The sequence below is a fragment of the Rhincodon typus genome, chromosome 5 (genome assembly GCF_021869965.1).
Source record: "Rhincodon typus isolate 14 chromosome 5, sRhiTyp1.1, whole genome shotgun sequence".
NCBI classification, from domain to species: domain Eukaryota; kingdom Metazoa; phylum Chordata; class Chondrichthyes; order Orectolobiformes; family Rhincodontidae; genus Rhincodon; species Rhincodon typus.
In genome coordinates this window covers 56,985,023-56,996,837 of record NC_063336.1, presented here as the reverse complement: position 1 = coordinate 56,996,837, position 11,815 = coordinate 56,985,023, and the positions used below count along the sequence as shown (strand labels likewise).

The 11,815-nt window shown below is 39.3% G+C and overlaps 1 protein-coding gene across 1 annotated transcript in view; it reads right to left on the bottom strand.

The window, feature by feature from the left end:
- Positions 1-7,823: 7,823 nt before the first annotated feature.
- The window catches only part of LOC109927038 (synaptotagmin-like protein 2), a 38,296-nt gene continuing 34,304 nt past the window's right edge, over positions 7,824-11,815 (bottom strand). The window contains exon 8 of the mRNA XM_048597034.1: positions 7,824-8,760. Coding sequence (XP_048452991.1) covers positions 8,621-8,760 — 140 coding nt within the window. The 3' untranslated portion in view covers positions 7,824-8,620. The remainder of the gene's footprint in view (positions 8,761-11,815) is intronic.

Below are 11,815 nucleotides of genomic sequence, written 5' to 3'. Positions count from 1 at the left end.
GTGTAGCAGGACCCAATGCCTTTCTGTCTGGGCTGCCCTTTGTTTAGTGGATAAGTTGTTGGGGGTTTCTGTGCAGACTAACTGTTGACTTTTACATTATGCTAATGTCATTAGCACCTGGCTGCTGTGTTTACACTGTGTCTGGTATATGGGTTTTGTGATATCAGAGTTTCACTTAGCCAATGTACCCAGCATCCTTTGCTGTTCAGCCAAGTTGGCTCCCACAAAACACTGGGGCAGCCTCAACTGTGCTATTGTGTCAAATTCTGTGCTCTGCATTTTGAGAAGATTGTGAAGTCTTTAGACAGCACAAATAAGACTTTTCAGAATGGTTGCAGAGATGTGGAGCTTTGGTTCTATGGATTGATTAGAGCGGCTAGCGTTGTTTTCCTTACATAAGAGAATGGTGGGAGGAGTTTTGATTGAAGTGTTAAAAATTAGGAAGGTTCTAGACTGCACGGATGGAAGCCCATTTATGGAAAGCTTGAGAAAAAGTGTAGATTAATAGGAATTCAAAAAAAAGACATGAACAAACCTTTTTAATGAAACAAGCGGTCAGGATCTAGAATGCGGGACCTGCTAGTGTGGTGAAGACTCACTCGTGGCTTTTAAAAGAGAATTGGATAATCACTGTAGGAAGAGAAAGCATTACAGGGCTGTATGGGGATGGGTGTGAACATGGGAAAAGCTGAATTGTTCTTGGAGAGAGCTGGCACAGACACTGTGGACCAAATTTATGGAAAGGTGACATAAATTGCAGTCTTAGAATAATAGTGGATCATACATAGTCATGTCCGAATTGTACAGTGTTCATGTCAACATGCTTTAAGTAATATTCCGTTCTTGGAAGTCTAATTATTTTTAGGGAATAGCCACGTGATTTTCCAGTGCCTTTATGAACTGAGTTATAATTAACAAATTAGGAGATTTGGTCTGACACAACAAGGCGTAGAGTCATAGGAGCAGGAAGGCTTCTGCTTGGCCTGCTGTGTTCATCCAGCTCTACGCCTTGTTGTCTCAGATTCTCCAGCATCTGCAGTTCCTACTATCTCTGAGGAGATTTGGTCTATTCAGTCTGAAAAGAAAATGAGTGCACAGTCACCTTTTAAGAATAGTAAATTGAATTGCAAAAATCAAACAGGACTGCAGTATGAAATAATGCAAACTGGACTAAGAATGTTAAAAAGACAAGCCTTCAGGCCATGTATCTTAATGTGGGGAGCATTTATAATAAAGTGGATAATTAGTTATGCAAATCGATATAAACAGATACAATATAGTTGGGATTGCGGAGACATGGCTGTAGGATGGCCAGGGATGTGAACTAAACACCCAGGGGTTTTCAATTTTTAGATAAAACAGACAAAAAGGAAAAGGAATGAGGTAACACTGTTGGTTAAAGAGAACATTAAACCAATAGTGAGGAAGGACTTTAGCTCCAGTGAAATGGAATCAATATGGGTAGAGCTTAGAAACACCAAGAGGCAATATATGCATCAATAAAAATGTTTTGAATCTATAAAGCACTTGTAATTTTAAAAGAATATCTGAGCCAAGGAGAGTGATATTGGGGTGATTAACCAGAAAAATGGACAAAGAGGTGACTTATTGGACATGGAGTATGTCATCAGACCCCTCCTCTCAGCACTGAGAGCATGCCCTACCTAGTCCTGCAACATGCTTCAGAGTCAAAGTACCCCTCCAACTTAGTGATCTGCTGAAACAAGCACTCACCAATCAGGTTGATTTTCCCAATGGGAAACCTGTTGATGACAAAAGTGTCATGCTGCAGAATTTAAATTTCCAGAAAAAAAGATACTAAAGTATGTGCAGCACAAAGCTACCTGTGTATATGTATGTATAAACCATTAACGATGGCAGGACAGATAGAGCAGCTCATAAACATACAGTATTCTGGGCTTCATTAATAGGGATATAGAGAAGACAAGCACAAGCAAAAGGAGGATATTCTGAACTTATATAGGACATTAGTTAGACCTCAGCTGGAATATAGCATACAGTTCTGAGGGCCACGCTTTTAAGAAGGATTTAAATGCATTTGAGAAGTACAGAAGACAGTTTATGACAATGGTTCCAGGGATGAGAGTCTACACCTCTGAAGATAAATTAGAAGACTTGGATTGTGTATCTTTGAGAAGAGAAGGCCAGGAGAAAATTTTGAGGGAACTGAACAGATAGGGAGGAACTGTTCCTGCTTGTAAGAGGATTAGGAACAAAATAGCGGCTTTAATGTTTTGCAGATGAAGCAAATACAAGGTATGAATTAAGTTTTTCCACACAGTGAGTGGTTCAGGTTTGGAATACACTGCCATGAGGAGCACCCAGCTCATGGAGAGCTCGCAGCTACAGAGCCTCGAGACATTATGGCATCTGGCATAGTTCTGTCACAGAAGGATCTAACGGCTGCAGGAATGGGAGGTCATCCTTTGTTTATGGCTCTGAAGGTAACAGCCACTTTCTATGCAACCGTTTCCTTCCAGGGAATGAGGGGGTGATCTGTGTGAGATCTCTCAGTCTCCCACAAATGCATCAGGACAGTGAGAAGTGCCATCTGTGGAAGGTCACACTAGTTCCCTTTGTTTCCCTGATGGCTAGATCAATGCTGCGATCGGAATAGTTGGATTTTGGAACTTAACCAAGGTTCAGGGTACCATTGACTGCACACACCTGGCACTCAATGGGCCATATCACACTCCAGTGGAATTGATCAATAGGAAGGGGTTCCATATGATTTATGTTCAGGTAATCCGTGATCACCATTACCACTTTGTGGAAGTGTGTGCCCTCTACCCTGGCAACTGCCATGCATCCTAAATCTTGGAGCACTCTTGAATACTTTCCCATTTGAGAGTTCAGGTTCTGGGCTGACAAGGGCTACCCGCTGCAACCATGGCTCATGAAATCACCGAACAACCTCCTGACTGATGCTGAGCACAGATACTTTGCCACCAATACTACAACTAAGGCTGTGATGGACGATAGGAATGCAGAACGAGTGGTTCCACAGCTTAGGGCAGTCTGACTGAACCCTAGAGTATAGTCAGGACAGTGTGCCACATCATCCTGGTACGTTGCGCACTGCACAGTTGGAGGAGGCAAAAAGGCCAAGCACTGAATGCTTAGGAAATGCGGGAATGGGATTAGTCTTCTGAGGAGAAGGATAGGAAGGTTGGGGGGGAGAAAGCTGTCTTTGTCCAAGACAGAGTTGAACTGTGTTGAGTGTTAAAACTCTGACAGAACTTCATTAACAGCTGCTTCTAATAGATGGGAAATGGGTTCAGAGACTGTCATGGAATATAAAATAATCATTGATCATAATGCCAGCATTTGGGTTCTGTTCTGGGGGCAAACTGCAACCTCTATTAGTTTTATTTGTGTCTGCTGCCTGTAAATAAAAGCTCATTTTGGAATTGTTTAATTGCTTGCCTGTATATGAGTTTTCCTACGGGACAATGACAGAATCTGGGTCTACTACAGTGAGTATTGGGGGCAAAATATCGGTGATATAGAGAGGGTGTTTAGATGGGAATGTAGCCATGACAGGTAAGTTTTGGCATGTTGGTTAAACAGCAATAATGGTGTGAGAATAAGGGGTTTTTGTGTACAAGGAACTGTCAAATGTCAGTTTTGCAGCGTGGCTTAGTTGATGTTGTGCCATTACACTTCTAGTGTGGGGGCCAATAACAGATTGCCAATACTTGTCTGTGTGGAGTTTGCACATTCTCCCCATGTCTGCGTGGGTTTCCGCTGGGTGCTCTGGTTTCCTCCCACAGGCCAAAGACGTGGAAGTTAACTGGATTAGCCATGGTAAATTGTCTGTGGTGTCTGGGTTTGTGCAGCCTGGGTGGATTAGCCATGCGACATGCAGGGTCACAGGGATTGGGTAAGCGTCTTGGTCTGGGTGGAATGCTGTTCAGAGGTTCGGTGCCATTGGGCGACACGGTGGTTCAGTGGTTAGCACTGCTGCCTCACAGCACCAGGAGCCCGGGTTCGATTCCACCCTTGGGCGACTGTGTGGAGTTTGCACATTCTTCCTGTGTCTGCGTGGGTTTCCTCCCATTGTCCAAAGATGTGCAGGGTAGGTTATTGGCCATGCTAAATTGCCCGTAGTATTCAGGGATGTGTAGATTTAGGGGGATGGGTCTGGGTGGGATGCTCTGAGGGTTGGTGTGGACTTGTTGGGCTGAAGGGCCTGTTTCCGCACTGTTGGGATTCTAAGATAATGAGCCGAATGACCTCTTTCTTCACTGTCGGGATTCTATTCTATTTTTTCAGGGGATATCTACTGGGTGATGAGTTGTTCCAGGATTGGCACATAATAACATGGGGACAAGAATCAGGTGAGAGGCGTGCAATGCTGCAGGGTTGATAGTTAATGAGATGTGTTTGGTAAGATATAGCAAGAAATTTTGCTGAGATAATGCAGTGTGGCTCTTCTGTTTTTTTCTGAAGAAGAGTCCCGACCCGAAGCGTCAACTTTCCTACTCCTCTGATGCTGCCTGGCCTGCTGTGTTCCTCCAGCTCCACACTGTTATCTCTGACTCCAGCATCGGCAGTTTTTACTATCTCTGAGAAGTCTTGCTGAGCATTTTATTTTTTTGGAGAAATTCTTGTAAGATGACAAATGTAAGATTCAAACCAATGTTTTACAATTGGTAGATTCTTTCCAATTATTTAATTCCCTACATATAAGTTTCCAGATATTAGAGTGAATCAACAGTTCTGTGGTTGTATGTTTGAATAGCACTTATTTAAAATATGACAACTTATTTATAAATTGTTTAACTCAAGTATGTGATCTTCATTATGTTTTAAAACAAAGAGCTCCTTGTGTTACATAAAAACTTTAAATTGATGTTTTTAGCCATTTATTGGTATATGAGAATACTATTAAGATATTGAATCCAAAATCTGGTGGAAGTTCACAGATGTCAGCAGATCATTTTTAAAGTTTTCCAGGTATGGCTTCACATTTGCCAGAAAGCTGCAGGTTTAATTAATAGTAAAAGTCTCAATTACATCAATGGTCATTCAGGATCTGTCTGATTTCCTTCAGCACTTTTCAGCCCAGTGAATTTTACCTAGAGTTCTTGTATTTCTGGTAGATTAGCAGTAAACGAGGAAGACTGCCTCCCAATCTGTGGTAGTGATGAGAGTGACAAGACAAAAGAACCCTCCATGATACATAACACTTAAGAATTTTCAGTTACTCTTATTGGATAATTTCATCTGCATAGCATAAAACAAGTTATTTTCATTCTGGAAATCCTCTATGCAAAATATGATGGAGCAGAACTGAATAAAATTAGCATCATAAATACCATCTGCAGCTCATAAGTATTAGGATTATCTGTGTGCAGGCAGAGTAATGTCAACTTCAGTAACAGTGCCAGGAAACCTTCCTATACCTGTGACTATAACTTGTATAATAGTAGTAATTATACAGGGAATATCTGAAGGAAACAGGAGAAGGTAGCTACTCCCAGTCTGGCCATTTAATGAGCAGCTTCCACTCCTATTAAGTATTAAAATAGAATGAGACTTTATTGGGAGATCAGGTCTCTAAGTTTAGGAAAATGTTACAATTCTGTCCATTGATGGATGTGATCTCCTATTATCAAAATATTATGCTTATTATTATTATTATTATTACTATTCGTATTATCAGTCTTTCAACCCTGTTCCACCATTCCGTGAGATTATTCAAGGTAAATCTATGATAAGTCCCTAACCAACAAAAGCAGGTGAGATAGATAGAATCTCATTCCTCTTTAATATCTTAAAATTTTCAGGCAAATCATCCATTGACCTTCTATTCCAGGTATTGTTCTGGTAAATCCATACTGCACCTCACTTCACACGCTCCCTGTATAAAAACCCCTCCACAGTCAATTCCAGTGCAAGATTATTGCATTTGGAATAAAGAAAGCACAAAGCTACCTTTCAAAGGCCGACAACAACCATCACCAATATCCCCCCACACCCCCGCCCCCAAAGTAGTTACTAGATTACATACGTGCATTGTGAATACTGATGATATTTTGGCCTTCATAATATTTTGAAGGAACACGTGGAATACTTAAGTGTATTATTTGGTAGACAAATTTGTCAACTAGTGTGTTTGCCAAGGTGAAAGTTATCTATTTCAGACATGTGGGGCAAGATTATATGTTGCCTAGAAAAGCTACAGTCCAACTAAGTTTATTATCTCTTTAACAAAAAGAAACACAGAAAATACTATTGATTTTTTGAAATGTGTGGGCTCTGGAGGAACTTTGTCCCTAATTTCAAAATGGTAGTCTGTCCATTAATAAACTTGTAGAGATATATATAAATTTAAATTTATATCATCTTATCATACCTCTTTTGAGAGGTTGAAGATTGTATTAATAGAAGAAACTGTTTTAGCTGGTCTGAATCTAAATAAACCATTCAAAGCCTTTTAATGCCAGTGATGTATGCATGCAAGTGGTGTGGCTACAAGAGGCACATAATGGTCTCACATCCCATAAGCTACTACTCAAGAAAATGTAATACAGGTCAATAAAACTACTCCGTAATGGAGAAGGAAATGTTCAATCTTGACTCTTCAACAATTTGAAATGTATGTTTCAAGTTATCTAATAGAGACAGTAATTTATACTGATGATAATCCACTGGTGTTTTTGGAGAGGTTCTGCATGAGGAATCCTCAGCTACTTCTCTGGAGTTCGATGTTGCAGCCACTCAACCTAAAAATTGAGCATGTTGCTGGGAAAAACAATGTAATTGCTCATGCTCTATCCAGAGTTCATAGGAAGATTGTAGGAAAGAAGATAGGCTCTATATTATGATCATTCAATGACAATTAAGTAATACCTGTTATATTTCTGCTTTTGCTTTGGTTAAGCACTATAATAGTGTAATACAATGGTTACCATTATAGAATGCAATAAACTATTTGATAAACTGTTTATGATGATAAGAACTTCCAGCATTTCAAAATAATTGTAAATAAACCTTTATTTTAGTAACGTTTTTTGTTTTCCTTTAAAGTGAAGATTTTTTGAGACAGACCATAACTGAAACAAGGAAGGGAAAATGACCTCCTTAGTTCTTACAAAGAATGAGATTTTGAAACCAAAACTTCTGAGCAGTCTGAACCTGGTTGCAAAATTTAAAATGGTACAGACCAATGCAAATGTAACAGTTGATTGGGCAGGTGAGCTGAAGGTGGAGTCAAGATCTAGAAGATGAAAGTTTGTTTCTGCTGCTGATTCTTTTACTTTGAGCTAACATTGTCTCAGTCTGGATGAGGTAGATCCAGATTGTCTCAGTCTGGATGAGGTAGATCCAGATTGTCTCAGTCTGGATGAGGTAGATCCATCAAAGACATTCTGCAGGATGTGTGCCATTGAAGACTTGGGTTGGTTGGGTGATGCTGCTGACTGGGGATCAAATAAGCTTCCAGAAGGGGAGGATCTGAGGAAGATAGAGTTTTGAAGGACTTTGTGACTGAGTGTGATCACCAGGATGTGAATGGACTACTGGGCCAATTCATGAGTGTCTTACTTGTATGTGCTATTGATGTGTAATTTACAGTTTATAATCGATGGCAATTTGTCTGCTAATTCATGTTTAATTTATACTCTAGAATCAACATAGATTGTCTAAGATATTATTTAATTTTGTTTGATTCCTGCATAGTTTTAAATCATGGAGTCTTGTGGCTTCATTATTTAATAAGTAACTGTATTTATATTTCTTCTTTCTACTTCTAAAAAAATTACTAATTCACCCTTTCAAAAGTTGAATCTGTCAGGTTTATTCAGCATGGCTACTCTTACAGGATAAAACATTTAAAACCATTTTGCATGCAATAACTTTGAAATTCAATTTATTTTGAATCTTGAGCTCTCAGATTTGCTTTAAATGTTGGTTTGATTTTGATTGAGGAAACTTAGGTGTACCCATTTTGTACTCCATATGAATTGCTTGCTCAATCAAAAATCTACTATAATAAAAACAAGAGATGGATTCAGGTTTTAATTTGAAAAATATATTCACAACCAAGTTTTAATTCGATAAAAGGCTTAACAGAGTTTGGATAAAATGCTTGCCAAAATGTTTGTTGATTACAATTAGCCTCAAAGTAAATGATATATGCTTGTTCAATCTGTTTAATATTTTATTTGACATTTCATTAACACTTTAATAATGAGCACACGCAGTTTCAACATATTCCAAATTTCAGTATTGTAATTCAAAGAAAAATTAACCGCCCACACTTTTCATCCCTATAACTTTACAGTTCTTTGCTTTCAGATACCTAAATGTGTTTTTTAAACTCTTCAATTTTCATGTCTAGTTTTCTTCTGTCTTTGCTCTTCAGAAGCATACCAATTTATGTAATCACCAAGTATTTTTATCATTCTTTAAACACTCCTCTTCACTACAATTCTTTTGAACTTCGGCCTGTTTCTGGAACCCATCACCCCTTAAAGTATAGACATTAAATGAAAACAGTACATTTTATATCATTTTTCTTGACACTAGCAAATTATGAAAATTATATTTAAGCACTTAAAGTCAGAGGAAGCATTAACTGAAAAATCACTCATCACTTCCTTTTTGTCATAGAAGACCTGAGAGGCAGTACTGCTTCCACCCACTGATTAGGTTTGGATATCATGTCCATCCAGACAGCAGTTTCTTCTTCATTTGAGTCCATCCAATCCACATGATGACCATAACTACTACCTGTTAAAGAAACAATGAATCACAAATAAGCTTTTTTTAAAAATGAATACCAGTTGGAAATTTAACATATAACCCTCACTGTTGCAGTTTAATAAAAATGAAGCACATCTATGGGCTCTTGAGGAGATGAAGTATTACAAATAGTTGGAAGGTGAAGTTCCTCACAAGGAGTGGGTGAAGCAGATTGATGTGTGTAAGGGGATGCTTGTTGCAAACATAAGGGAGAAAGGGTTAGAGGGCAGGAAGGAAGATGTAATTAGAATGGAGGTGGCACTTTAGGGTATAAAAATTGGCATAAATTAGTTGACCCTAATTGTCAATTTATGTGACATAGCTGTGATGAAATTCTAAATAATATTGTATTGCAATCTTGAACAATGATTGACCAGTATCAATTCTTTTTAACTGAAATCATCACAAACATCTCAGAGAAGCACATCTACTGAAACCACTCATTTCGTGCAGGTTCTTGGGATTGAAAAGTGCTTGTCAGTGTGGTGCCAAATTGTACTTCCCATTTATTTTAAAGATCTAATTTTGCAACTCCCCATCAACGATGCTTCTGGAGCAGTTTTTCATTGTACAAATAAAAATGACCTTTTTTTCTTCCTTCGAGAAATTCATCCTTTTTTTATGCATGCAACCAGAAATGTTATTAGTTTTACTTATAATAGAGCTAGTATTGAGGCAAAACAATGCTATCCAATAGTCTTCATACTTTGTAAAGTTAAAATCAGTTATGAAGTGTCAATAGCACTTTTATTATTGAAGTTATAGAAAGCTTATGTGGTTAACCAACAAAATTTTCTGTGTTACAATCATAGTATATTATAAGAAAAATGAGACTGAGGTTTAAAGGGTTAGAAGATTATTCTTTCACCACTGGGGTCATAGGTAACATGACAATCAGGATGAAAATCTCCTTATCGCTTTTTGTAAATGTCCCAAATATAATGATTTTGGACAACTGAACAATCTTCCTGGTGGGTTATTTGCAGAACAAACTGACCATCATTTATCTTTATTGACAGCTTTACTGCAGAGATAGCTGTGAGAAGTAGAAATCGTCTCCTTCATGCAATAGAGCTGATCTGAGGAAGGGTCACTGGACCCAAAATGTTAACTCCGATTTTCCTTCACAGTTGCTGACAGACCTGCTGAGCTTTTCCAGCAACTTCTGTTTTTGTTCCTGAGAGCTGATCCGAGATTGCTGCAAGACAATGCTGTGGCAGACGAGAATGATTTTCTTTCTATCTGGCCTAAGACTTGACCTTGAAATTTATTCCCCAGGGCAGATATCATTCATACAAAGAGGACAAAGTCAGACAAAGCAATTTAGTTAGCTAGAGAACTATGATTAAATTTGCCCATTTTCAATTAAAATGTTTTATCAAGTGAGATTCATAGTGCTTGTTCCACCATGGCTCATAGTGACTTATCTTTTGCAATCTTCCTTTCTTCATCTTATCATTTATGCTACTGAGTTCCTCAAGTTTCTTATGGTATAATTCAATAGACAAGGTGGAAGTGCATGTCACTGCTAGAACCTTGCAGTGTTCATGCTGATGGTACTAATTGCTCAGTACTTCAAATGGTGCAAGCCGGGAACTCCCCCTCTCACAGAGGTGCTTGATCATTATCACTAAGGACATGGCCCAGAAAGGACAGCTCAACCCACTTTGCAGACTGGGACCTGGAAGTGCCAGTGAGTTGGATGGTGGAGAGGAGAGCTATCCTTTATCCTAGTACCTGCCGCAGGAGGCCATTCCACCAGACGCAGACAGTCTAGACCAAGATAGCAAACCAACTGAGTCCTGAGTTAAAAGGAATACCCAACAGTTCCGGAAAAAGGTCAATGATTGTCTGTGTCCTACAAGGTAAATGATTCTTAACAGTCATAGCGCAGCCACTCACTCAAATTTGTTACAGTACACATCACGCCAAGGCTCATGGACTACGCTTCCCACTATTGCATGCATCATGTCCATTCAATGGGTATCAATCACCTTATCCTGCCAAACAGCTAATCCTCTGCTTCCTGCACACTTACTGCGGTCACCTCACCACCTCTTATGCTTATGCATTACCACTAGCTGCTCTTCCATCCACTTGCGTTGTATTCAATCCTTCCTTTTTGTCTCATTGTGGAAATAATTGCCATACCTCTGCAGATTGCTGACACTTGACCTATAGGGCTGACCATGGCTGACTACTGGAACTGGACAAACTTTGACTGTAGACCCTATGCAAATGATTCCTTGTAGCAGTGTTTTTGATGTACCACAGTGTCATAAAGTGACATATCCATGCACTTCATTTTTCAGTTCTCCCCACTGTGATAAGGTGCCTGATTCTCCCTCTATGCTTAGAAAACTGTGTCAAAAAGACAGAAGTGGGTAGCCTCCAAATAAGAGACCACTGATAAAACAAGCTGAAAGACATGATGCATCCTGTGTAGATGCACGAGAATTATGTTTTCCCCTGCACAGAAAGTAACCCACAGAAGCAGATTACACCATTTCTTCAGTGCCGCTGGGTAAAAATTCTAGAACTCCCTTCCTAACAGCATTGTGGGTCTATCTGCAGAACATGAACTGCAGCAGTTCACTAAAGGAGCTCACCACCTCTTTCTGAAGGGCAACAAGGGATGGACAATAAATGCTGGCCCAGCTAACAATGCCACATACCATAAATGAATTTTAAAAAAAAAAAAGCAGGCAAGTCATAGATGTCCTTGACTTCCAAAGTAACCTGTTGAAGGGCTAAAATATAAGAGTTGGTCTGAGAGCAGGCATTATGCTGTGGGTGGTGCTGGGTGGTATGTAAATGCAATAAACAAAATCAGAAATTGCTGAAAAAACTCAGCAGGTCTGGCAGCATCTGTGAAGAGAACTGCCAGATCTGCCAGGTAGGTAGGATGGTGAGATCAGGTTGTGGAATTCAGAGAATCAAAGTGATGTGGGAAAGATTTGGGGGTTATGGGGGATGTCAGAGTGTCAGGAGGAGTTGAGAATTAAAGAGAGAAATCAGAAGGTTTGGTAGGGGAGGGATTCTG